Below are 27,451 nucleotides of genomic sequence, written 5' to 3' on the forward strand. Positions count from 1 at the left end.
CATCTGCACAGAGCCGAGAGCGATACATCTGCACAGAGCTGACAGCGATACAACTGCACAGAGCCGACAGCGATATAACCGCACAGAGCCGAGAGATACATCTGCACAGAGCCGACAGCGATACATCTGCACAGAGCCGAGAGCGATACATCTGCACTGAGCCAAGAGTGAAACATCCGCACAGAGCCGACAGAGATACATCCGCACAGGGCCGACAGTGATACATCCGCACAGGGCCGACAGCGATACATCTGCACAGAGCCGACAGCGATATATCTGCACAGAGCCAAGAGCGATACATCCGGACAGAGCTGACAGCAATATAACCGCACAGAGCAGAGAGCGATACATCCGCACAGAGCCGACAGAGATACATCCGCACAGAGCCGAGAGCGATACATCCGCATAGAGCTGACAGCGATACAACTGCACAGAGCCGACAGCGATATAACCACACAGAGCCAAGAGATACATCTGCACAGAGCCGACAGCGATACATCCGCATAGAGCCGACAGCGATACAACTGCACAGAGCCGACAGCGATATAACCACACAGAGCCGACAGCGATACATCTGCACAGAGCCGACAGCGATACATCTGCACAGAGCCGACAGCGATACATCTGCACAGAGCCGACAGCGATACATCTGCACAGAGCTGACAGCAATATAACCGCACAGAGCCGAGAGCGATACACCCTCACAGAGCTGACAGAGATACATCCGCACAGAGCCGACAGCGATACATCCGGACAGAGCCGAGAGCGATACATCTGCACGGGGCCAAAAGTAATACATCCGCAAAGAGCCAACAGAAATACATCTACACAGAGCCGACAGCGATACATCCCCACAGAGCCGAGAGCGATACATCTGCACTGAGCCAAGAGTGAAACATCCGCACAGAGCCGACAGAGATACATCCGCACAGAGCCGACAGCGATACATCTGCACAGAGCCGACAGAGATACATCCGCACACAGCTGAGAGCGATACATCCGCACAGAGCCGACAGTGATACATCCGCACAGGGCCGAGAGCGATACATCCGCACAGGGCCGAGAGCGATACATCCGCACAGGGCCGAGAGCGATACATCCGCACAGAGCCGAGAGCGATACATCCGCACAGAGCTGACAGCAATATAACCGCACGGAGCCAAAAGCGATACATCCGCACAGAGCCGACAGAGATACATCCGCACAGAGCCGACAGAGATACATCCGCACAGAGCCGACAGAGATACATCCGCACAGAGCCGACACAGATACATCCGAAACTGGTACATCTTTACAGAGCCTAGAGCGATACATCCAGACAGAGCAGAGAGCGATATAACCGCACAGAGCTAAGAATATACATCTGCACAGAGCCGACAGAGATACATCCGCACAGAGCCAAGAGCGATACATCCGGACAGAGCAGAGAGCGATATAACCGCACAGAGCCAAGAGCGATACATCCGCACAGAGCCGACAGAGATACATCCGCACAGAGCAGAGAGAGGTACATTCACACAGAGCAGACAGTGATACATCCGCATTGAGCCCACACCGATACATGACAAGCGGGTCCTCACACACTACAAAATTCAGCACCAAGCGTCTACGGAGACACAACATGGCTGATGCTGGGGGAGAATTAGAGACATGACACGCGGGTCCTCAAACACTACGGGGTCCTGCATCAGACGTCTATGGAGACATAACATGGCCACCGCTGGGAGAGCAGCAAGGGCAGATAAGTGCTCATGGGCCAGTTACAAGTTGGTACATGTTTGGACGGTAAGTTGAGGCTGCGGAGTCCTCTATAACATCATGCCATGTGGCTGCAGGAATCAATAAATCCTACAGATCCACATTTATTCTATAAATAAGTACAAAAATAGAATCAAATGTTTTGAGACATGATGGATCCACATTATTCGTATAATACAGGGCTGGGCCATGATGGTGACCTCACACCTTGGTTCGGGTGTGAGTAAGCTCGTGTTTTCTCAGCTTGGTGCGGTCCACAAACCTCTTGTCACACATGGTGCATGGGAAGGGCCTCTCGCCAGTGTGCATCTTCTCGTGTCGCTTCACGTGTGCCTGCTGGGTGAACTTTTTCCCACAAAACGAACAGGTGAACGGTTTCTCCCCAGTGTGAATCATCTGGTGGTGCCGGAAGGTTGAGCGATCACTAAACCTTTTCCCACACTCATTACATTGGAAGGGCCTCTCATCTGTGTGAGTCCTCAGGTGGACTACCAGGGCTGAGTTCTGGCCAAAGCACTTGCCACACTCTAGGCAGGTGTAGGGTTTCTCCTTTGTGTGTAGTCTCATGTGAACCTTCAGGTAGCCTCCATCTCGGAAGGTCTTACCGCACTCTGTACAGGAGTAGGGACGCTCACCTGTATGCACTGTGCGGTGCTGCAGCAGAGTGAAGTGACGAGTGAAGACTTTACCGCACTGTTCACACTGGAAGGGCTCCACCCCATCCCGCAGCTGCTTGCGCTCTTTCTTCTTCAGACATCGGACGGGGTCCTTCTTAGCCCCATCTTCAGGGTTCTTGGGATTCACGTGCTTTGCCAGATGTTTGCCACATTTAGTGCACCGTTCTTCTGATTTGAGATTCTCGGGGTCTATGATGGGCGTCTTTATGTTGTTTACAATGTTAGAGTGAATCTTCAAAGCACACTCAGGATGGTCCTGCCTTATCTTGCACTTCCTTGGGGTCTTCTCCTGATCAGAGCTTAATGGATCTGTCTTCTGCTCTACCTTATGGCATCTTCCACTCCTGGCGTAGCCCCTTTTACTGTTGCCAGGGTTGGAGGCCACACACCTGGTCTTTGTGCTGACTTTGCTCTTTCTGATCTCCAGAGCTGACAGGTGAGCAGTTGGTTTGTTGTTGGATAAAGCTCCTGTGAGAATCATGAGCTCAGGATCCAGGGTGGCTTCAGAACCTTTGCATTTCCCATAGGCCTTGGACCTGTCATCTGGAAACATCTCCCCCTTTGTGTTTCTCTGATGGCTGACATGACCTCCTGGGTTTCCTGCAGTCTCTTCGCTGCTCTTGTCTTTGCGTAGTCTTTGCTTCTTCTCAGGTAAGATCCTTAGTGTTTGTGTGGAGGAATAAGCCGTGATTCTCTGAGTCTCTGGTCGGCAGGACTCTGCAGATTCAGGTCCGGTTGTAAGGTACAGGGGTCGGACGGTCGGAGTTGTGTGACGGATGCACGTTTTGCAGGTGTGTGTCCTGCTCCTCTCTATGTTCTCCTTCTGCTGAATGCTGAGCTTTGACCAGTGGGTGATCTTACCACAATTGGTGCAGGAATAAGATTTTATAAACGTCTGCTCGTGACCATCTGGCAATGGTGGTCCCAGGGAGATGTCCATGTTCACATCTTCACACTTCATGTTGGGATGGCAGTTGCCATCATCATCCATCTCTATGATGTGAAGTTCATGTCGATGTATTTTGGTCTGTTTAGTTGGAGACAGTGATTTCAGCCCTGGAGCCCGCTGGGATGTTCCCACTCCTTCCACAATCTTCTTCCTGCTTTTCTTTGCATCAAGTCGGAAACCTTCTGCTTCATTGATAATGCAGCTTGAGACAGTGGTTCTCTTTTTTAATAGCTTTATTCCTTCTACATTGTTGGAGGGAGCACCACCACCCAAAGAGTCCACGTCTTGTACATTACTAGGAGGAGCGCCCCCACCCAGAGATTCCACGTCTTCTACATTACTAGAAGGAGCGCCCCCACCCAGAGATTCCACGTCTTCTACATTACTAGAAGGAGCACCCCCACCCAGAGATTCCACGTCTTCTACATTACTGGGAGGAGCGCCCCCACCCAGAGATTCCACGTCTTCTAAATTACTGGGAGGAGCACCCGCACCAAGAGATTTTATGTCTTCTACATTACTGGGAGGAGCGCCCCCACCCAGAGATTCCACGTCTTCTACATTACTAGGAGGAGCGCCCCCATCCAGAGATTTCAGGTCTTCTACATTACTAGGAGGAGCGCCCCCATCCAGAGATTTCAGGTCTTCTACATTACTAGGAGGAGCGCCCCCATCCAGAGATTTCAGGTCTTCTACATTACTAGGAGGAGCGCCCCCATCCAGAGATTTCAGGTCTTCTACATTACTGGGAGGAGGGCTCCCACCCAGAGATTTCAGGTCTTCTCCATTACTGGGAGGAGCGCCCCCACCCAGAGATTTCATGTCTTCTCCATTACTGGGAGCAGCGCCCCCATCCAGACATTTTACTTCTTCTACATCGTGGCCTGTGATGCATTTCTTCACTTCTGCTTTAGTGTCTGCACCATCCACCTTACTACGGGCAAGAAGACGTCTTCCATTGGCGTTCTCCTCTATGAGGAACATAGTGACCTTCTCATTGAACTTCACACGCCGGTCTTTCTTGTGGCGGGTTGTGTTCTTCTTTCTGATCTGAGAATTTTTCCCCTCCAACTTTTCAGTTTTTGGGGGTCCTGTCTGGGAATTGTCTTCCATTAGATGATTTGAGGCCTCAGACAGTGGGAAAGCTTTGGTATCCCTATCTAGTGCAGAGTTTACATCGTCTTCTCTGGGATAAGAGGCCATGTTGTGGGACAAATGAGGACCTTCTGAAGGCTCTCCATTGGTTTTTATGTCAGTTGTGGCACCTGTTGTTAGGCCGCTGTCCTCTGACAACTCCTCTAGTTTCTCACAGGCGTCCTCAGCTTTCTCCAGATGAGAAGACTGTGCTGCTGGCCCATGATTGGACGTCTCCTCAGACCCCTGTATGTCACTAGGGAGTGGAGGGTCCCAAGTGTCACATAACAGGTCCTGTGAGAGACAAGCAGGGGTGTCACATCTGTCTCTTTCCGGGGAGGTTCTGACCTCATGGTAACCATTAAGAGTCTTCTTGTCCTCAGATCTCCTTGTTATCCGGTGAGAGGACCGAGTGTTGCGACTTTTCCTTTTCTTGTCTTTCTTGATCCACCTGATGGGGTTCACTCTAGGATAGCGCCTCGGCCTCTTCACCTGTGCCTCACATCTACCACCTGTGACATCCCCGGACATCTGCTGGAGCCACCACCCATCCTCCACGTTCTTCTCTCGCTCCAAACCTTCCAGAGAAAGGACGACAGAACACAGTCAATGTAATGGAGACAAGAGCTCCGCCTACTCTGCAGCAACCAATCACAATGATTCCACCTGCAGAATAGTGAGTATAATACAGTATGTATCTCTGAATCAGTAGAGGACCAGTAATGTATGTACACAGTGACCTCACCAGCAGAATAGTGAGTGCAGCTCTGGGGTATAATACAGGTGCTGGGCGTCCGTGATCATGTACTGGGGGCATGGGATTCAGGACCAGCTCAGGGCCCCCCCCCCCCAAAAAAAAAAATATTAAAAATATTTTATGTATTGTTTTAGTTGTAGGTTATTATTTTTGCATGATGTCTTGTTTAGTTGTAGGTTAAGGCTAGGTTCACACTATGTAACTGTGCGGCTGTATTTTTTATGCGGCTGTAAATGTGCGGATAAAACTCCGGCCGTGGGAAAAAATAGACATGCGGCTGAAAACATACGGTCATTTACTTGGAAATCTGGTTCAACTAAAAATAACAAATAAAATCTTATGAAAGTGATGGAAACACCTCTGGCTGCATCTGGGAAAGCAGGGAAACAGTTTACAGGAATCGCTATTACCGGGGTTTGCGATCCTCTGCAGTAATGCCGATGTCTCTCATGGTTAATATATTAAAATAATAAAACACATTTTCTTTGTAATAAAGTCCCTTTCGTTGGTCAATAATTTAATTCTAACGAATCCATCATTTTGCAATTAAATATACTGTTAAAATAAATAGATATATAAATAAATGTATATTTATATATATATTTATTTTTTGACAGTATATTTAATTGCACAATGATGGATTCGTTAGAATTAAATTATTGACCAACGAAACTGATTTTATTTCATCGAAAATGTGTTTTATTAATTAAATATTAATTAGTACAGGAAGCTCCATAAGCCGTTAATTCATATTCCCGGTAATAGAGCTTTCTGTACTAATCATCACTTTACTTTAATGAAAACATCAAATGTTTCTTCTAATTATGTTATCACAATAGCATTATTAGAAGAAACATTTAGAATTATATGTGCGCTCAGCTGATTGGCTGATCGGCTGACCGTACATATAATTAGCGGGTCCGCAGCACAGTGACTTCATTGTGCTGTGGACCAGCGAAGAGGACACATCGGGGTGAGTATAGAGCTCTCCCCACCCCCTCCCCAGCACTGCACCCCTCCCAGCAAGGAAGGGGAGGGGGGGGCACTTAACCCCTTCCATGCTGGGATGGGTGCAGTCTGACATCAGTCTGGCCCCCAAGGGGTTAAGTGGGGTTGCAATACATCCTCCCTTAATCCCTTGGGGGCCAGACTGTAAGCAGCGATCTGTAAAGATGCTGCATACTGTAAGGAGCACAACACCGCTCACAATGATGGGGGTTGTGCTCCTGTTTGTGTGTTTTTTGTGTGTTTCTCCCTTTTTGTTTTTCAGATATCGGTATCCTGGGGATTATGTCGGATTCCGTGGACTACGTCGATGACCAGCGTTTTTTTTTTTTTTTAATAAAATGGTCAATGAGGGGTGTGGGGGTGTTTTTATTTGAATAAAAAAATTTTTTAACTTGTGTCTTGTCTTTATTTCTTTACTTTATAGACTTAGTAGTGGAAGCCGTCTAATAGACGGAATCCATTACTAAGTTGGGGCCTAGTGTTAGCCGGTATAAAATGGCTAACACTAACCCCCTATTATTACCCCAGTACCCAATGCCACCAGGGGTACTGGGAAGAGTCGGGTGCCAGTGGTCCCGGAGCGTCAAAATTGGCGCTCCTGGACTGGGCGGCAGCAGGCTGGTAAGATTTAGGCTGGGGAGGGCCTAAACCAATGGCTCTTCCCACCCTGGTGTTACCAGGCTGCTGTCGTTTGGTTTTTAACCCGGCTGGTTATAAAAATAGGGGGGACCCTATGCGGGTTTTTTTTTAATTATTTATTTATTTAAAAAAAAACCCCGCATAGGGTCCCCCCTATTTTTATAACCAGCCGGGTTAAAAACCAAACGACAGCAGCCTGGTAACACCAGGGTGGGAAGAGCCATTGGTTTAGGCCCTCCCCAGCCTAAATCTTACCAGCCTGCTGCCGCCCGGTCCAGGAGCGCCAATTTTGACGCTCCGGGACCACTGGCACCCGGCTCTTCCCAGTACCCCTGGTGGCATTGGGTACTGGGGTAATAATAGGGGGTTAGTGTTAGCCATTTTATACCGGCTAACACTAGGCCCCAACTTAGTAATGGATTCCGTCTATTAGACGGCTTCCACTACTAAGTCTATAAAGTAAAGAAATAAAGACAAGACACAAGTTAAAAAATTTTTTTATTCAAATAAAAACACCCCCACACCCCTCATTGACCATTTTATAAAAAAAAACAACAAACAACCGCTGGTCATCGACGTAGTCCACGGAATCCGACGTAATCCCCAGGATACCAATATCTGAAAAACAAAAAGGGAGAAACACACAAAAAACACACAAACAGGAGCACAACCCCCATCATTGTGAGCGGTGTTGTGCTCCTTACAGTATGCAGCATCTTTACAGATCGCTGCTTACAGTCTGGCCCCCAAGCGGTTAAGGGAGGATGTATTGCATCCCCCTTAACCCCTTGGGGGCCAGACTGATGTCAGACTGCACCCATCCCAGCAAGAAAGGGGTTAAGTGACCCCCCCTTCCTTGCTGGGAGGGGTGCAGTGCTGGGGAGGGGGTGGGGAGAGCTCTATACTCACCCCGATGTTGTCTCTTCGCTGGTCCGCAGCACAATGAAGTCACTGTACTGCGGACCGGCTAATTATATGTACGGTCAGCCGATCAGCCAATCAGCTGAGCGCACATATAATTCTAAATGTTTCTTCTAATAATGCTATTGTGATAACAGAATTAGAAGAAACATTTGATGTTTTCATTAAAGTAAAGTGATGATTAGTACAGAAAGCTCTATTACCGGCAATATGAATTATCGGCTTATGGAGCTTCCTGTACTAATTAATATTTAATTAATAAAACACATTTTCGTTGAAATAAAATCAGTTTCGTTGTTCAATAATTTAATTCTAACGAATCCATCATTGTGCAATTAAATATACTGTCAAAAAATAAATATATAGATAAATATACATTTATTTATATATCTATTTTTTTTAACAGTATATTTAATTGCACAGTGATGGATTCGTTAGAATTAAATTATTGACCAACGAAAGGGACTTTATTACAAAGAAAATGTGTTTTATTAATTTAATATATTAACTATTAGAGGCATCGGCATTCGGCATCATTGCCGGCTATTTTTGAAGTACTCCGTACGGACCGCCTGTCAATCCTCGGCCGCATGTCCAGCCGCAAACAATGGTCTTGTTCATTTTTTACGGGTCCGTTTACGATCTGGCCGTAGATTCATACATAGTGTGCACTGTGCAGCCGTATATCCTATACTTTCCAGCGTACGCATGAACCACCAAAAATACCGCCGCACAATTACAGCCGCAAATACAGCCGCACACTTACATAGTCTGAACCTGGCCCTAATGTGTAATGATGTCTTGTTTAGTTGTTGGTTTGTATAGAATTGTGTCTGTGGTATTAGGTTGTGTACAATGCAACTGGGCGAGAGTTCACATTTAGTTATTTATATAGGTTCATAGTATATAGTGGTGTATTGTATATAGTAGTGTATATAGGTGTATAGTATATAATAGTGTACATAGTTTATTAATATGTTTAGCTAAAATTGTTTATATTGTGTGTGTATATATTGCATATAGGTATATGGTTGTCTGTGTGGAGGAATGAGTGCGGGGATGGACCGGTGGTTTATGTTATGGTTTCATTTTCTTCTGGTCAGATACGGTATATGTTGTGTTATTTCTGTATTTATTTATTGTTATGTTTAAAATTTTAATAAAAGAAATACAGGTGCTGTTCTTGCAGGGGATGAGAGTTCACTCCTTGGTATCACGTAGGATGCAGAGAGCTCTGTACATATTGGGGGTCTGGATGGGGGATGTATACATTGGGGGGAGGGGTCTCATGTACCTGTGCGGTGGCTGCGGCTCTGTACATATTGGGGAGGGGTCTAATAAACTTGTGTGGTGGCTGTGGCCCTGTACATATTGGGCAGGGGTCTCCTGTACCTGTGCGGGGGCTCTGGCTGCGGCTCTGCACATAGGGCTCACATCCCAGCTCGATGTTTTGGATGATGTCCGGACAGTCTGTAAGGAGAGACAGTGGTAAGAAGAAGCAGCCCCCCCCCCTCTCTCTCGCCCCCGAAACCCCCCCCCCCCCCTCTCAGCCCCAGCAGCAACTCCCCCCCCTCTCTCTCGGCTCTGACAGCAGCCCCCCCCCCCCCCCCCCCCCCCCCCCCCCCCCCTTACCGGCTTTTCTCTCTCGGCCCCCGCAGCTCCCCCTCTCTCTCTTTTGGCCCCGGCAGCAGCCCCCCCCCGCTTTCGGCCCTGACAACAGCCCCCCTCTCTCTCGGGCCCCTGGTAGCCCCCCGCCCTGTCGAACCCCGTGGAACACTCACTCAGGGAGAGGATGAGCTGGTAGTTGTTGTTCATGACCTCCTTGTACAGCGTCCTCTGCTCCGCGCTCAGCAGCTCCCATTCTCCCCTTGTGAAATAGACAGCGACGTCCTCAAAGGTCACCGGAGCCTGAAAGAGAGCGGGTATATATGTATACTGTCCGTATACTAGAGTCTCAGCTCCCGGGATCAGTCATGTGATCAGAGCGTCAGCTCCTGGGATCAGTCATGTGATCAGAGTGTCAGCTCCCAGGATCAAGATCAGTCATGTGATCAGAGGGTCAGCTCCCGGGATCAGTCATGTGATCAGAGGGTCAGCTCCCGGGATCAGTCATGTGATCAGAGTGTCAGCTCCCGGGATCAGTCATGTGATCAGAGTGTCAGCTCCCGGGATCAGTCATGTGATCACAGTGTCAGCTCCTGGGATCATGTGATCAGAGTGTCAGCTCCCGGGATCAGTCATGTGATCAGAGGGTCAGCTCCCGGGATCAGTCATGTGATCAGAGGGTCAGCTCCCGGGATCAGTCATGTGATCAGAGGGTCAGCTCCCAGGATCAAGATCAGTCATGTGATCAGAGGGTCAGCTCCCGGGATCAGTCATGTGATCAGAGGGTCAGCTCCCGGGATCAGTCATGTGATCAGAGTGTCAGCTCCAGGGATCAGTCATGTGATCAGAGTGTCAGCTCCTGGGATCAGTCATGTTATCAGAGTGTCAGCTCCCGGGATCAGTCATGTGATCAGAGTGTCAGCTCCCGGGATCAGTCATGTTATCAGAGTGTCAGCTCCCGGGATCAGTCATGTGATCACAGTGTCAGCTCCTGGGATCATGTGATCAGAGTGTCAGCTCCAGGGATCAGACATGTGATCAGAGTGTCAGCTCCCGGGATCAGTCATGTGATCAGAGTGTCAGCTCCCGGGATCAGTCATGTGATCAGAGTGTCAGCTCCCGGGATCAGTCATGTGATCACAGTGTCAGCTCCTGGGATCAGTCATGTGATCAGAGTGTAAGCTCCCGAGATCAGTCATGTGATCAGAGTGTAAGCTCCCGAGATCAGTCATGTGATCAGAGTGTCAGCTCCCGGGATCAGTCATGTGATCAGAGCGTCAGCTCCCGGGATCAGTCATGTGATCAGAGGGTCAGCTCCCGGGATCAGTCATGTGATCAGAGTGTCAGCTCCCGGGATCAGTCATGTGATCAGAGTGTCAGCTCCCGGGATCAGTCATGTGATCACAGTGTCAGCTCCTGGGATCATGTGATCAGAGTGTCAGCTCCCGGGATCAGTCATGTGATCAGAGGGTCAGCTCCCGGGATCAGTCATGTGATCAGAGCGTCAGCTCCCGGGATCAGTCATGTGATCAGAGTGTCAGCTCCCGGGATCAGTCATGTGATCAGAGGGTCAGCTCCCGGGATCAGTCATGTGATCAGAGCGTCAGCTCCCGGGATCAGTCATGTGATCAGAGGGTCAGCTCCCAGGATCAAGATCAGTCATGTGATCAGAGGGTCAGCTCCCGGGATCAGTCATGTGATCAGAGGGTCAGCTCCCGGGATCAGTCATGTGATCAGAGCGTCAGCTCCCGGGATCAGTCATGTGATCAGAGTGTCAGCTCCTGGGATCAGTCATGTTATCAGAGTGTCAGCTCCCGGGATCAGTCATGTGATCAGAGTGTCAGCTCCCGGGATCAGTCATGTTATCAGAGTGTCAGCTCCCGGGATCAGTCATGTGATCACAGTGTCAGCTCCTGGGATCATGTGATCAGAGTGTCAGCTCCTGGGATCAGACATGTGATCAGAGTGTCAGCTCCCGGGATCAGTCATGTGATCAGAGTGTCAGCTCCCGGGATCAGTCATGTGATCAGAGTGTCAGCTCCCGGGATCAGTCATGTGATCACAGTGTCAGCTCCTGGGATCAGTCATGTGATCAGAGTGTAAGCTCCCGAGATCAGTCATGTGATCAGAGTGTAAGCTCCCGAGATCAGTCATGTGATCAGAGTGTCAGCTCCCGGGATCAGTCATGTGATCAGAGCGTCAGCTCCCGGGATCAGTCATGTGATCAGAGCGTCAGCTCCCGGGATCAGTCATGTGATCAGAGCGTCAGCTCCCGGGATCAGTCATGTTATCAAAGTGTCAGCTCCCGGGATCAGTCATGTGATCAGAGCGTCAGCTCCCGGGATCAGTCATGTGATCAGAGTGTCAGCTCTAAGGATCAGTCATGTGATCAGAGGGTCAGCTCCCAGGATCAGTCATGTGATCAGAGGGTCAGCTCCCAGGATCAGTCATGTGATCAGAGTGTCAGCTCCTGGGATCAGTCATGTGATCAGAGTGTCAGCTCCCGGGATCAGTCATGTGATCAGAGTGTCAGCTTCCGGGATCAGGATCAGTCATGTGATCAGAGTGTCAGCTCCTGGGATCATGTGATCAGAGTGTCAGCTCCCAGGATCAGGATCAGTCATGTGATCAGAGTGTCAGCTCCTGGGATCAGTCATGTGATCAGAGTGTCAGCTCCCCGGATCAGTCATGTGATCAGAGTGTCAGCTCCTGGGATCAAGTGATCAGAGTGTCAGCTCCCGGGATCAGTCATGTGATCAGAGTGTCAGCTCCCCGGATCAGTCATGTGATCAGAGTGTCAGCTCCCAGGATCAGGATCAGTCATGTGATCAGAGTGTAAGCTCCCGGGATCAGTCATGTGATCAGAGTGTCAGCTCCCGGGATCAGTCATGTGATCAGAGTGTCAGCTCCCGGGATCAGTCATGTGATCAGAGTGTCAGCTCCAGGGATCAGTCATGTGATCAGAGTGTCAGCTCCTGGGATCAGTCATGTGATCAGAGTGTCAGCTCCCGGGATCAGTCATGTGATCAGAGTGTCAGCTTCCGGGATTAGTCATGTGATCAGAGCGTCAGCTTCCGGGATCAGTCATGTGATCAGAGCGTCAGCTCCCGGGATCAGTCATGTTATCAAAGGGTCAGCTCCCAGGATGAGTCATGTGATCAGAGTGTCAGCTCCTGGGATCAGTCATGTGATCAGAGTGTCAGCTCCTGGGATCAAGTGATCAGAGTGTCAGCTCCCGGGATCAGTCATGTGATCAGAGTGTCAGCTGCCGGGATCAAGTGATCAGAGTGTCAGCTCCCGGGATCAGTCATGTGATCAGAGTGTCAGCTCCCGGGATCAGTCATGTGATCAGAGTGTCAGCTCCCGGGATCAGTCATGTGATCAGAGTGTCAGCTCCCAGGATCAGGATCAGTCATGTGATCAGAGTGTCAGCTCCTGGGATCAAGTGATCAGAGTGTCAGCTCCCGGGATCAGTCATGTGATCAGAGTGTCAGCTCCCGGGATCAGTCATGTGATCAGAGTGTAAGCTCCCAGGATCAGGATCAGTCATGTGATCAGAGTGTCAGCTCCTGGGATCAAGTGATCAGAGTGTCAGCTCCCGGGATCAGTCATGTGATCAGAGTGTCAGCTCCCAGGATCAGTCATGTGATCAGAGTGTAAGCTCCCGGGATCAGTCATGTGATCAGAGTGTCAGCTCCCGGGATCAGTCATGTGATCAGAGTGTCAGCTCCTGGGATCAGTCATGTGATCAGAGTGTCAGCTCCCCGGATCAGTGATGTGATCAGTGTCAGCTCCAGGAATCAGGATCAGTCATGTGATCAGAGTGTCAGCTCCTGGGATCATGTGATCAGAGTGTCAGCTCCCAGGATCAGGATCAGTCATGTGATCAGAGTGTCAGCTCCTGGGATCAGTCATGTGATCAGAGTGTCAGCTCCCCGGATCAGGATCAGTCATGTGATCAGAGTGTCAGCTCCTGGGATCAGTCATGTGATCAGAGTGTCAGCTCCCCGGATCAGTCATGTGATCAGAGTGTCAGCTCCTGGGATCAAGTGATCAGAGTGTCAGCTCCCGGGATCAGTCATGTGATCAGAGTGTCAGCTCCTGGGATCAGTCATGTGATCAGAGTGTCAGCTCCCAGGATCAGGATCAGTCATGTGATCAGAGTGTAAGCTCCCGGGATCAGTCATGTGATCAGAGTGTCAGCTCCCGGGATCAGTCATGTGATCAGAGTGTCAGCTCCCCGGATCAGTCATGTGATCAGAGTGTCAGCTCCTGGGATCATGTGATCAGAGTGTCAGCTCCCAGGATCAGGATCAGTCATGTGATCAGAGTGTCAGCTCCTGGGATCAGTCATGTGATCAGAGTGTCAGCTCCTGGGATCAGTCATGTGATCAGAGTGTCAGCTCCCCGGATCAGTCATGTGATCAGAGTGTCAGCTCCTGGGATCAAGTGATCAGAGTGTCAGCTCCCAGGATCAGGATCAGTCATGTGATCAGAGTGTAAGCTCCCGGGATCAGTCATGTGATCAGAGTGTCAGCTCCCAGGATCAAGATCAGTCATGTGATCAGAGGGTCAGCTCCCGGGATCAGTCATGTGATCAGAGGGTCAGCTCCCGGGATCAGTCATGTGATCAGAGTGTCAGCTCCCGGGATCAGTCATGTGATCAGAGTGTCAGCTCCCGGGATCAGTCATGTGATCACAGTGTCAGCTCCTGGGATCATGTGATCAGAGTGTCAGCTCCCGGGATCAGTCATGTGATCAGAGGGTCAGCTCCCGGGATCAGTCATGTGATCAGAGCGTCAGCTCCCGGGATCAGTCATGTGATCAGAGGGTCAGCTCCCAGGATCAAGATCAGTCATGTGATCAGAGGGTCAGCTCCCGGGATCAGTCATGTGATCAGAGGGTCAGCTCCCGGGATCAGTCATGTGATCAGAGTGTCAGCTCCAGGGATCAGTCATGTGATCAGAGTGTCAGCTCCTGGGATCAGTCATGTTATCAGAGTGTCAGCTCCCGGGATCAGTCATGTGATCAGAGTGTCAGCTCCCGGGATCAGTCATGTTATCAGAGTGTCAGCTCCCGGGATCAGTCATGTGATCACAGTGTCAGCTCCTGGGATCATGTGATCAGAGTGTCAGCTCCTGGGATCAGACATGTGATCAGAGTGTCAGCTCCCGGGATCAGTCATGTGATCAGAGTGTCAGCTCCCGGGATCAGTCATGTGATCAGAGTGTCAGCTCCCGGGATCAGTCATGTGATCACAGTGTCAGCTCCTGGGATCAGTCATGTGATCAGAGTGTAAGCTCCCGAGATCAGTCATGTGATCAGAGTGTAAGCTCCCGAGATCAGTCATGTGATCAGAGTGTCAGCTCCCGGGATCAGTCATGTGATCAGAGCGTCAGCTCCCGGGATCAGTCATGTGATCAGAGGGTCAGCTCCCGGGATCAGTCATGTGATCAGAGTGTCAGCTCCCGGGATCAGTCATGTGATCAGAGTGTCAGCTCCCGGGATCAGTCATGTGATCACAGTGTCAGCTCCTGGGATCATGTGATCAGAGTGTCAGCTCCCGGGATCAGTCATGTGATCAGAGGGTCAGCTCCCGGGATCAGTCATGTGATCAGAGCGTCAGCTCCCGGGATCAGTCATGTGATCAGAGGGTCAGCTCCCGGGATCAGTCATGTGATCAGAGGGTCAGCTCCCGGGATCAGTCATGTGATCAGAGCGTCAGCTCCCGGGATCAGTCATGTGATCAGAGGGTCAGCTCCCAGGATCAAGATCAGTCATGTGATCAGAGGGTCAGCTCCCGGGATCAGTCATGTGATCAGAGGGTCAGCTCCCGGGATCAGTCATGTGATCAGAGTGTCAGCTCCAGGGATCAGTCATGTGATCAGAGTGTCAGCTCCTGGGATCAGTCATGTTATCAGAGTGTCAGCTCCCGGGATCAGTCATGTGATCAGAGTGTCAGCTCCCGGGATCAGTCATGTTATCAGAGTGTCAGCTCCCGGGATCAGTCATGTGATCACAGTGTCAGCTCCTGGGATCATGTGATCAGAGTGTCAGCTCCTGGGATCAGACATGTGATCAGAGTGTCAGCTCCCGGGATCAGTCATGTGATCAGAGTGTCAGCTCCCGGGATCAGTCATGTGATCAGAGTGTCAGCTCCCGGGATCAGTCATGTGATCACAGTGTCAGCTCCTGGGATCAGTCATGTGATCAGAGTGTAAGCTCCCGAGATCAGTCATGTGATCAGAGTGTAAGCTCCCGAGATCAGTCATGTGATCAGAGTGTCAGCTCCCGGGATCAGTCATGTGATCAGAGCGTCAGCTCCCGGGATCAGTCATGTGATCAGAGCGTCAGCTCCCGGGATCAGTCATGTGATCAGAGCGTCAGCTCCCGGGATCAGTCATGTTATCAAAGTGTCAGCTCCCGGGATCAGTCATGTGATCAGAGCGTCAGCTCCCGGGATCAGTCATGTGATCAGAGTGTCAGCTCTAAGGATCAGTCATGTGATCAGAGGGTCAGCTCCCAGGATCAGTCATGTGATCAGAGGGTCAGCTCCCAGGATCAGTCATGTGATCAGAGTGTCAGCTCCTGGGATCAGTCATGTGATCAGAGTGTCAGCTCCCGGGATCAGTCATGTGATCAGAGTGTCAGCTTCCGGGATCAGGATCAGTCATGTGATCAGAGTGTCAGCTCCTGGGATCATGTGATCAGAGTGTCAGCTCCCAGGATCAGGATCAGTCATGTGATCAGAGTGTCAGCTCCAGGGATCAGTCATGTGATCAGAGTGTCAGCTCCCCGGATCAGTCATGTGATCAGAGTGTCAGCTCCTGGGATCAAGTGATCAGAGTGTCAGCTCCCGGGATCAGTCATGTGATCAGAGTGTCAGCTCCCCGGATCAGTCATGTGATCAGAGTGTCAGCTCCCAGGATCAGGATCAGTCATGTGATCAGAGTGTAAGCTCCCGGGATCAGTCATGTGATCAGAGTGTCAGCTCCCGGGATCAGTCATGTGATCAGAGTGTCAGCTCCTGGGATCAGTCATGTGATCAGAGTGTCAGCTCCCGGGATCAGTCATGTGATCAGAGTGTCAGCTCCTGGGATCAGTCATGTGATCAGAGTGTCAGCTCCCGGGATCAGTCATGTGATCAGAGTGTCAGCTTCCGGGATTAGTCATGTGATCAGAGCGTCAGCTTCCGGGATCAGTCATGTGATCAGAGCGTCAGCTCCCGGGATCAGTCATGTTATCAAAGGGTCAGCTCCCAGGATGAGTCATGTGATCAGAGTGTCAGCTCCTGGGATCAGTCATGTGATCAGAGTGTCAGCTCCTGGGATCAAGTGATCAGAGTGTCAGCTCCCGGGATCAGTCATGTGATCAGAGTGTCAGCTTCCGGGATCAAGTGATCAGAGTGTCAGCTCCCGGGATCAGTCATGTGATCAGAGTGTCAGCTCCCCGGATCAGTCATGTGATCAGAGTGTCAGCTCCCGGGATCAGTCATGTGATCAGAGTGTCAGCTCCCAGGATCAGGATCAGTCATGTGATCAGAGTGTCAGCTCCTGGGATCAAGTGATCAGAGTGTCAGCTCCCGGGATCAGTCATGTGATCAGAGTGTCAGCTCCCGGGATCAGTCATGTGATCAGAGTGTAAGCTCCCAGGATCAGGATCAGTCATGTGATCAGAGTGTCAGCTCCTGGGATCAAGTGATCAGAGTGTCAGCTCCCGGGATCAGTCATGTGATCAGAGTGTCAGCTCCCAGGATCAGTCATGTGATCAGAGTGTAAGCTCCCGGGATCAGTCATGTGATCAGAGTGTCAGCTCCCGGGATCAGTCATGTGATCAGAGTGTCAGCTCCTGGGATCAGTCATGTGATCAGAGTGTCAGCTCCCCGGATCAGTGATGTGATCAGTGTCAGCTCCAGGAATCAGGATCAGTCATGTGATCAGAGTGTCAGCTCCTGGGATCATGTGATCAGAGTGTCAGCTCCCAGGATCAGGATCAGTCATGTGATCAGAGTGTCAGCTCCTGGGATCAGTCATGTGATCAGAGTGTCAGCTCCCCGGATCAGGATCAGTCATGTGATCAGAGTGTCAGCTCCTGGGATCAGTCATGTGATCAGAGTGTCAGCTCCCCGGATCAGTCATGTGATCAGAGTGTCAGCTCCTGGGATCAAGTGATCAGAGTGTCAGCTCCCGGGATCAGTCATGTGATCAGAGTGTCAGCTCCTGGGATCAGTCATGTGATCAGAGTGTCAGCTCCCAGGATCAGGATCAGTCATGTGATCAGAGTGTAAGCTCCCGGGATCAGTCATGTGATCAGAGTGTCAGCTCCCGGGATCAGTCATGTGATCAGAGTGTCAGCTCCCCGGATCAGTCATGTGATCAGAGTGTCAGCTCCTGGGATCATGTGATCAGAGTGTCAGCTCCCAGGATCAGGATCAGTCATGTGATCAGAGTGTCAGCTCCTGGGATCAGTCATGTGATCAGAGTGTCAGCTCCTGGGATCAGTCATGTGATCAGAGTGTCAGCTCCCCGGATCAGTCATGTGATCAGAGTGTCAGCTCCTGGGATCAAGTGATCAGAGTGTCAGCTCCCAGGATCAGGATCAGTCATGTGATCAGAGTGTAAGCTCCCGGGATCAGTCATGTGATCAGAGTGTCAGCTCCCAGGATCAAGATCAGTCATGTGATCAGAGGGTCAGCTCCCGGGATCAGTCATGTGATCAGAGGGTCAGCTCCCGGGATCAGTCATGTGATCAGAGTGTCAGCTCCCGGGATCAGTCATGTGATCAGAGTGTCAGCTCCCGGGATCAGTCATGTGATCACAGTGTCAGCTCCTGGGATCATGTGATCAGAGTGTCAGCTCCCGGGATCAGTCATGTGATCAGAGGGTCAGCTCCCGGGATCAGTCATGTGATCAGAGCGTCAGCTCCCGGGATCAGTCATGTGATCAGAGGGTCAGCTCCCAGGATCAAGATCAGTCATGTGATCAGAGGGTCAGCTCCCGGGATCAGTCATGTGATCAGAGGGTCAGCTCCCGGGATCAGTCATGTGATCAGAGTGTCAGCTCCAGGGATCAGTCATGTGATCAGAGTGTCAGCTCCTGGGATCAGTCATGTTATCAGAGTGTCAGCTCCCGGGATCAGTCATGTGATCAGAGTGTCAGCTCCCGGGATCAGTCATGTTATCAGAGTGTCAGCTCCCGGGATCAGTCATGTGATCACAGTGTCAGCTCCTGGGATCATGTGATCAGAGTGTCAGCTCCTGGGATCAGACATGTGATCAGAGTGTCAGCTCCCGGGATCAGTCATGTGATCAGAGTGTCAGCTCCCGGGATCAGTCATGTGATCAGAGTGTCAGCTCCCGGGATCAGTCATGTGATCACAGTGTCAGCTCCTGGGATCAGTCATGTGATCAGAGTGTAAGCTCCCGAGATCAGTCATGTGATCAGAGTGTCAGCTCCCGGGATCAGTCATGTGATCAGAGCGTCAGCTCCCGGGATCAGTCATGTGATCAGAGGGTCAGCTCCCGGGATCAGTCATGTGATCAGAGGGTCAGCTCCCGGGATCAGTCATGTGATCAGAGTGTCAGCTCCCGGGATCAGTCATGTGATCACAGTGTCAGCTCCTGGGATCATGTGATCAGAGTGTCAGCTCCCGGGATCAGTCATGTGATCAGAGGGTCAGCTCCCGGGATCAGTCATGTGATCAGAGCGTCAGCTCCCGGGATCAGTCATGTGATCAGAGCGTCAGCTCCCGGGATCAGTCATGTTATCAAAGTGTCAGCTCCCGGGATCAGTCATGTGATCAGAGCGTCAGCTCCCGGGATCAGTCATGTGATCAGAGTGTCAGCTCTAAGGATCAGTCATGTGATCAGAGGGTCAGCTCCCAGGATCAGTCATGTGATCAGAGGGTCAGCTCCCAGGATCAGTCATGTGATCAGAGTGTCAGCTCCTGGGATCAGTCATGTGATCAGAGTGTCAGCTCCCGGGATCAGTCATGTGATCAGAGTGTCAGCTTCCGGGATCAGGATCAGTCATGTGATCAGAGTGTCAGCTCCTGGGATCATGTGATCAGAGTGTCAGCTCCCAGGATCAGGATCAGTCATGTGATCAGAGTGTCAGCTCCTGGGATCAGTCATGTGATCAGAGTGTCAGCTCCCCGGATCAGTCATGTGATCAGAGTGTCAGCTCCTGGGATCAAGTGATCAGAGTGTCAGCTCCCGGGATCAGTCATGTGATCAGAGAGTCAGCTCCCCGGATCAGTCATGTGATCAGAGTGTCAGCTCCCAGGATCAGGATCAGTCATGTGATCAGAGTGTAAGCTCCCGGGATCAGTCATGTGATCAGAGTGTCAGCTCCCGGGATCAGTCATGTGATCAGAGTGTCAGCTCCTGGGATCAGTCATGTGATCAGAGTGTCAGCTCCCGGGATCAGTCATGTGATCAGAGTGTCAGCTCCTGGGATCAGTCATGTGATCAGAGTGTCAGCTCCCGGGATCAGTCATGTGATCAGAGTGTCAGCTTCCGGGATCAGTCATGTGATCAGAGCGTCAGCTTCCGGGATCAGTCATGTGATCAGAGCGTCAGCTCCCGGGATCAGTCATGTTATCAAAGGGTCAGCTCCCAGGATGAGTCATGTGATCAGAGTGTCAGCTCCTGGGATCAGTCATGTGATCAGAGTGTCAGCTCCTGGGATCAAGTGATCAGAGTGTCAGCTCCCGGGATCAGTCATGTGATCAGAGTGTCAGCTTCCGGGATCAGTCATGTGATCAGAGTGTCAGCTCCCCGGATCAGTCATGTGATCAGAGTGTCAGCTCCCGGGATCAGTCATGTGATCAGAGTGTCAGCTCCCCGGATCAGTCATGTGATCAGAGTGTCAGCTCCCGGGATCAGTCATGTGATCAGAGTGTCAGCTCCCAGGATCAGGATCAGTCATGTGATCAGAGTGTCAGCTCCTGGGATCAAGTGATCAGAGTGTCAGCTCCCGGGATCAGTCATGTGATCAGAGTGTCAGCTCCCGGGATCAGTCATGTGATCAGAGTGTAAGCTCCCAGGATCAGGATCAGTCATGTGATCAGAGTGTCAGCTCCTGGGATCAAGTGATCAGAGTGTCAGCTCCCGGGATCAGTCATGTGATCAGAGTGTCAGCTCCCAGGATCAGTCATGTGATCAGAGTGTAAGCTCCCGGGATCAGTCATGTGATCAGAGTGTCAGCTCCCGGGATCAGTCATGTGATCAGAGTGTCAGCTCCTGGGATCAGTCATGTGATCAGAGTGTCAGCTCCCCGGATCAGTGATGTGATCAGTGTCAGCTCCAGGGATCAGGATCAGTCATGTGATCAGAGTGTCAGCTCCTGGGATCATGTGATCAGAGTGTCAGCTCCCAGGATCAGGATCAGTCATGTGATCAGAGTGTCAGCTCCTGGGATCAGTCATGTGATCAGAGTGTCAGCTCCCCGGATCAGGATCAGTCATGTGATCAGAGTGTCAGCTCCTGGGATCAGTCATGTGATCAGAGTGTCAGCTCCTGGGATCAAGTGATCAGAGTGTCAGCTCCCGGGATCAGTCATGTGATCAGAGTGTCAGCTCCTGGGATCAGTCATGTGATCAGAGTGTCAGCTCCCAGGATCAGGATCAGTCATGTGATCAGAGTGTAAGCTCCCGGGATCAGTCATGTGATCAGAGTGTCAGCTCCCGGGATCAGTCATGTGATCAGAGTGTCAGCTCCCCGGATCAGTCATGTGATCAGAGTGTCAGCTCCTGGGATCAAGTGATCAGAGTGTCAGCTCCCAGGATCAGGATCAGTCATGTGATCAGAGTGTCAGCTCCTGGGATCAGTCATGTGATCAGAGTGTCAGCTCCTGGGATCAGTCATGTGATCAGAGTGTCAGCTCCCCGGATCAGTCATGTGATCAGAGTGTCAGCTCCTGGGATCAAGTGATCAGAGTGTCAGCTCCCAGGATCAGGATCAGTCATGTGATCAGAGTGTAAGCTCCCGGGATCAGTCATGTGATCAGAGTGTCAGCTCCCGGGATCAGTCATGTGATCAGAGTGTCAGCTCCCGGGATCAGTCATGTGATCAGAGTGTAAGCTCCCGGGATCAGTCATGTGATCAGAGTGTCAGCTCCCAGGATCAGTCATGTGATCAGAGTGTCAGCTCCGCCGTCCAGGCTCCCGTCCTCTCACCCTGTCCATTGCGCTGCTCTTTCTCGGTGTGGCCTCAGTCACTTCCGGTGGTAATGGAGCGGAAGTCTGGTGCATGCCGGGAGGTGGAGTTCACTGCTACTGACCATGTATAAAGGACTGTTACGTGGGAACTACAACTCCCGGCGTTCCTTGCGCGAATGATCAGGAAGACAAGAGACATCTTTAATCCCACAATGCACAGCGGCCAATCACATGACAGCAGGCCGAGCAGGTGACGTCACACGGTGCCCGGCACCGAGCTGGTGTATGTAAGGTTGTGTCTAAAGTCCATGAGCCGTAAGGACCAGGTCGTCAGCAGTCATGGAGAATAGCCGGCTCACTATGGTCCTCAGCAGTCATGGAGGATAGCCGGCTCACTATGGTCCTCAGCAGTCATGGAGGATAGCCGGCTCACTATGGTCCTTATAGCATGGAGAATAGCCGGCTCACTATGGTCCTTATAGCATGGAGAATAGCCGGCTCACTGTGGTCCTTATAGCATGGAGGATAGCCGGCTCACTATGGTCCTTATAGCATGGAGAATAGCCGGCTCACTATGGTCCTCAGCAGTCATGGAGGATAGCCGGCTCACTATGGTCCTTATAGCATGGAGAATAGCCGGCTCACTATGGTCCTTATAGCATGGAGGATAGCCGGCTCACTATGGTCCTCAGCAGTCATGGAGAATAGCCGGCTCACTATGGTCCTTATAGCATGGAGAATAGCCGGCTCACTATGGTCCTTATAGCATGGAGAATAGCCGGCTCACTATGGTCCTTATAGCATGGAGAATAGCCGGCTCACTGTGGTCCTTATAGCATGGAGAATAGCCGGCTCACTATGGTCCTTATAGCATGGAGGATAGCCGGCTCACTGTGGTCCTTATAGCATGGAGGATAGCCGGCTCACTATGGTCCTTATAGCATGGAGAATAGCCGGCTCACTATGGTCCTCAGCAGTCATGGAGAATAGCCGGCTCACTATGGTCCTCAGCAGTCATGGAGAATAGCCGGCTCACTATGGTCCTTATAGCATGGAGAATAGCCGACTCACTGTGGTCCTTATAGCATGGAGAATAGCCGGCTCACTATGGTCCTTATAGCATGGAGAATAGCCGGCTCACTATGGTCCTTATAGCATGGAGGATAGCCGGCTCACTGTGGTCCTTATAGCATGGAGGATAGCCGGCTCACTATGGTCCTCAGCAGTCATGGAGAATAGCCGGCTCACTATGGTCCTCAGCAGTCATGGAGAATAGCCGGCTCACTATGGTCCTCAGCAGTCATGGAGAATAGCCGGCTCACTATGGTCCTCAGCAGTCATGGAGAATAGCCGGCTCACTATGGTCCTTATAGCATGGAGAATAGCCGGCTCACTGTGGTCCTTATAGCATGGAGAATAGCCGGCTCACTATGGTCCTTATAGCATGGAGAATAGCCGGCTCACTGTGGTCCTTATAGCATGGAGAATAGCCGGCTCACTATGGTCCTTATAGCATGGAGAATAGCCGGCTCACTGTGGTCCTTATAGCATGGAGAATAGCCGGCTCACTATGGTCCTCAGCACTCATGGAGAATAGCCGGCTCACTATGGTCCTCAGCAGTCATGGAGGATAGCCGGCTCACTATGGTCCTCAGCAGTCATGGAGAATAGCCGGCTCACTATGGTCCTTATAGCATGGAGAATAGCCGGCTCACTATGGTCCTTATAGCATGGAGAATAGCCGGCTCACTATGGTCCTTATAGCATGGAGAATAGCCGGCTCACTATGGTCCTTATAGCATGGAGAATAGCCGGCTCACTATGGTCCTTATAGCATGGAGAATAGCCGGCTCACTGTGGTCCTTATAGCATGGAGAATAGCCGGCTCACTATGGTCCTTATAGCATGGAGAATAGCCGGCTCACTATGGTCCTTATAGCATGGAGAATAGCCGGCTCACTATGGTCCTTATAGCATGGAGAATAGCCGGCTCACTATGGTCCTTATAGCATGGAGAATAGCCGGCTCACTGTGGTCCTTATAGCATGGAGAATAGCCGGCTCACTATGGTCCTCAGCAGTCATGGAGAATAGCCGGCTCACTATGGTCCTCAGCAGTCATGGAGGATAGTCGGCTCACTATGGTCCTTATAGCATGGAGAATAGCCGGCTCACTATGGTCCTTATAGCATGGAGAATAGCCGGCTCACTATGGTCCTCAGCAGTCATGGAGGATAGTCGGCTCACTATGGTCCTTATAGCATGGAGAATAGCCGGCTCACTGTGGTCCTTATAGCATGGAGAATAGCCGGCTCACTATGGTCCTTATAGCATGGAGAATAGCCGGCTCACTATGGTCCTTATAGCATGGAGAATAGCCGGCTCACTATGGTCCTCAGCAGTCATGGAGAATAGCCGGCTCACTATGGTCCTCAGCAGTCATGGAGGATAGCCGGCTCACTATGGTCCTCAGCAGTCATGGAGGATAGCCGGCTCACTATGGTCCTTATAGCATGGAGAATAGCCGGCTCACTATGGTCCTCAGCAGTCATGGAGGATAGCCGGCTCACTATGGTCCTTATAGCATGGAGAATAGCCGGCTCACTATGGTCCTTATAGCATGGAGAATAGCCGTCTCACTATGGTCCTTATAGCATGGAGAATAGCCGGCTCACTATGGTCCTTATAGCATGGAGAATAGCCGGCTCACTATGGTCCTTATAGCATGGAGAATAGCCGGCTCACTATGGTCCTTATAGCATGGAGGATAGCCGTCTCACTATGGTCCTCAGCAGTCATGGAGAATAGCCGGCTCACTATGGTCCTTATAGCATGGAGAATAGCCGGCTCACTATGGTCCTTATAGCATGGAGAATAGCCGGCTCACTATGGTCCTCAGCAGTCATGGAGAATAGCCGGCTCACTATGGTCCTCAGCAGTCATGGAGGATAGTCGGCTCACTATGGTCCTTATAGCATGGAGAATAGCCGGCTCACTATGGTCCTTATAGCATGGAGAATAGCCGGCTCACTATGGTCCTCAGCAGTCATGGAGGATAGTCGGCTCACTATGGTCCTTATAGCATGGAGAATAGCCGGCTCACTATGGTCCTTATAGCATGGAGAATAGCCGGCTCACTATGGTCCTCAGCAGTCATGGAGAATAGCCGGCTCACTATGGTCCTCAGCAGTCATGGAGGATAGCCGGCTCACTATGGTCCTCAGCAGTCATGGAGGATAGCCGGCTCACTATGGTCCTTATAGCATGGAGAATAGCCGGCTCACTATGGTCCTCAGCAGTCATGGAGGATAGCCGGCTCACTATGGTCCTTATAGCATGGAGAATAGCCGGCTCACTATGGTCCTTATAGCATGGAGAATAGCCGGCTCACTATGGTCCTTATAGCATGGAGAATAGCCGGCTCACTATGGTCCTTATAGCATGGAGAATAGCCGGCTCACTATGGTCCTTATAGCATGGAGAATAGCCGGCTCACTATGGTCCTTATAGCATGGAGAATAGCCGGCTCACTATGGTCCTTATAGCATGGAGGATAGCCGTCTCACTATGGTCCTCAGCAGTCATGGAGAATAGCCGGCTCACTATGGTCCTCAGCAGTCATGGAGAATAGCCGGCTCACTATGGTCCTCAGCACTCATGGAGAATAGCCGGCTCACTATGGTCCTTATAGCATGGAGAATAGCCGGCTCACTATGGTCCTCAGCAGTCATGGAGAATAGCCGGCTCACTGTGGTCCTTATAGCATGGAGAATAGCCGTCTCACTATGGTCCTTATAGCATGGAGAATAGCCGGCTCACTATGGTCCTTATAGCATGGAGAATAGCCGGCTCACTATGGTCCTCAGCAGTCATGGAGGATAGTCGGCTCACTATGGTCCTTATAGCATGGAGAATAGCCGGCTCACTATGGTCCTCAGCAGTCATGGAGGATAGTCGGCTCACTATGGTCCTTATAGCATGGAGAATAGCCGTCTCACTATGGTCCTTATAGCATGGAGAATAGCCGGCTCACTATGGTCCTCAGCAGTCATGGAGAATAGCCGGCTCACTATGGTCCTTATAGCATGGAGAATAGCCGGCTCACTATGGTCCTCAGCAGTCATGGAGAATAGCCGGCTCACTATGGTCCTTATAGCATGGAGAATAGCCGGCTCACTATGGTCCTTATAGCATGGAGAATAGCCGGCTCACTATGGTCCTTATAGCATGGAGAATAGCCGGCTCACTATGGTCCTTATAGCATGGAGAATAGCCGGCTCAGTATGGTCCTTATAGCATGGAGAATAGCCGGCTCACTATGGTCCTTATAGCATGGAGAATAGCCGGCTCACTATGGTCCTTATAGCATGGAGAATAGCCGGCTCACTATGGTCCTTATAGCATGGAGAATAGCCGGCTCACTATGGTCCTTATAGCATGGAGAATAGCCGGCTCACTATGGTCCTCAGCAGTCATGGAGAATAGCCGGCTCACTATGGTCCTTATAGCATGGAGAATAGCCGGCTCACTATGGTCCTTATAGCATGGAGAATAGCCGGCTCACTATGGTCCTTATAGCATGGAGAATAGCCGGCTCACTATGGTCCTTATAGCATGGAGAATAGCCGGCTCACTATGGTCCTTATAGCATGGAGAATAGCCGGCTCACTATGGTCCTCAGCAGTCATGGAGAATAGCCGGCTCACTGTGGTCCTTATAGCATGGAGAATAGCCGGCTCACTATGGTCCTTATAGCATGGAGAATAGCCGGCTCACTATGGTCCTCAGCAGTCATGGAGAATAGCCGGCTCACTATGGTCCTCAGCAGTCATGGAGAATAGCCGGCTCACTGTGGTCCTTATAGCATGGAGAATAGCCGGCTCACTATGGTCCTTATAGCATGGAGAATAGCCGGCTCACTATGGTCCTTATAGCATGGAGAATAGCCGGCTCACTATGGTCCTTATAGCATGGAGAATAGCCGGCTCACTATGGTCCTTATAGCATGGAGAATAGCCGGCTCACTGTGGTCCTCAGCAGTCATGGAGGATAGCCGGCTCACTGTGGTCCTTATAGCATGGAGAATAGCCGGCTCACTGTGGTCCTTATAGCATGGAGAATAGCCGGCTCACTGTGGTCCTTATAGCATGGAGAATAGCCGGCTCACTATGGTCCTTATAGCATGGAGAATAGCCGGCTCACTATGGTCCTCAGCAGTCATGGAGAATAGCCGGCTCACTATGGTCCTTATAGCATGGAGAATAGCCGGCTCACTATGGTCCTTATAGCATGGAGAATAGCCGGCTCACTATGGTCCTTATAGCATGGAGAATAGCCGGCTCACTATGGTCCTTATAGCATGGAGGATAGCCGGCTCACTATGGTCCTTATAGCATGGAGAATAGCCGGCTCACTATGGTCCTTATAGCATGGAGAATAGCCGGCTCACTATGGTCCTTATAGCATGGAGAATAGCCGGCTCACTATGGTCCTCAGCACTCATGGAGAATAGCCGGCTCACTATGGTCCTCAGCAGTCATGGAGAATAGCCGGCCACTATGGTCCTTATAGCATGGAGAATAGCCGCTCACTGTGGTCCTTATAGCATGGAGAATAGCCGGCTCACTAGGTCCTTATAGCATGGAGAATAGCCGGCTCACTATGGTCCTCAGCACTCATGGAGAATAGCCGGCTCACTATGGTCCTCAGCAGTCATGGAGAATAGCCGGCTCACTATGGTCCTTATAGCATGGAGAATAGCCGGCTCACTATGGTCCTTATAGCATGGAGAATAGCCGGCTCACTGTGGTCCTTATAGCATGGAGAATAGCCGGCTCACTATGGT

General features: G+C 50.9%; 1 protein-coding gene across 1 annotated transcript; it reads right to left on the bottom strand.

Moving 5' to 3' along the window:
• Positions 1–728: 728 nt before the first annotated feature.
• On the bottom strand, positions 729–21,675 carry LOC138784067 (uncharacterized). The gene is made up of 4 exons (XM_069959553.1): positions 21,626–21,675; positions 9,625–9,751; positions 9,236–9,313; positions 729–5,096 (listed from the first exon to the last, which is right to left on the bottom strand). Exons 1-4 carry the CDS (start codon positions 21,632–21,634, stop codon positions 1,960–1,962), a joined length of 3,351 nt encoding a protein of 1,116 aa, XP_069815654.1. The 5' UTR covers positions 21,635–21,675; the 3' UTR covers positions 729–1,959.
• Positions 21,676–27,451: the final 5,776 nt, after the last annotated feature.

Source organism: Dendropsophus ebraccatus, chromosome 2 (assembly GCF_027789765.1).
Source record: "Dendropsophus ebraccatus isolate aDenEbr1 chromosome 2, aDenEbr1.pat, whole genome shotgun sequence".
NCBI lineage: Eukaryota > Metazoa > Chordata > Amphibia > Anura > Hylidae > Dendropsophus > Dendropsophus ebraccatus.

Bases quoted from the DNA above. Each gene is read 5' to 3' on its own strand.
- LOC138784067 (XM_069959553.1), bottom strand. The intron at 9,314-9,624 runs GTGAGTGTTCCA...CTCTCCTTACAG, and splicing joins CCAGCTCATCCTCTCCCTGA to ACTGTCCGGACATCATCCAA. The intron at 5,097-9,235 runs GTACAGGAGACC...TTTCTCTGGAAG, and splicing joins CAGCCAGAGCCCCCGCACAG to GTTTGGAGCGAGAGAAGAAC.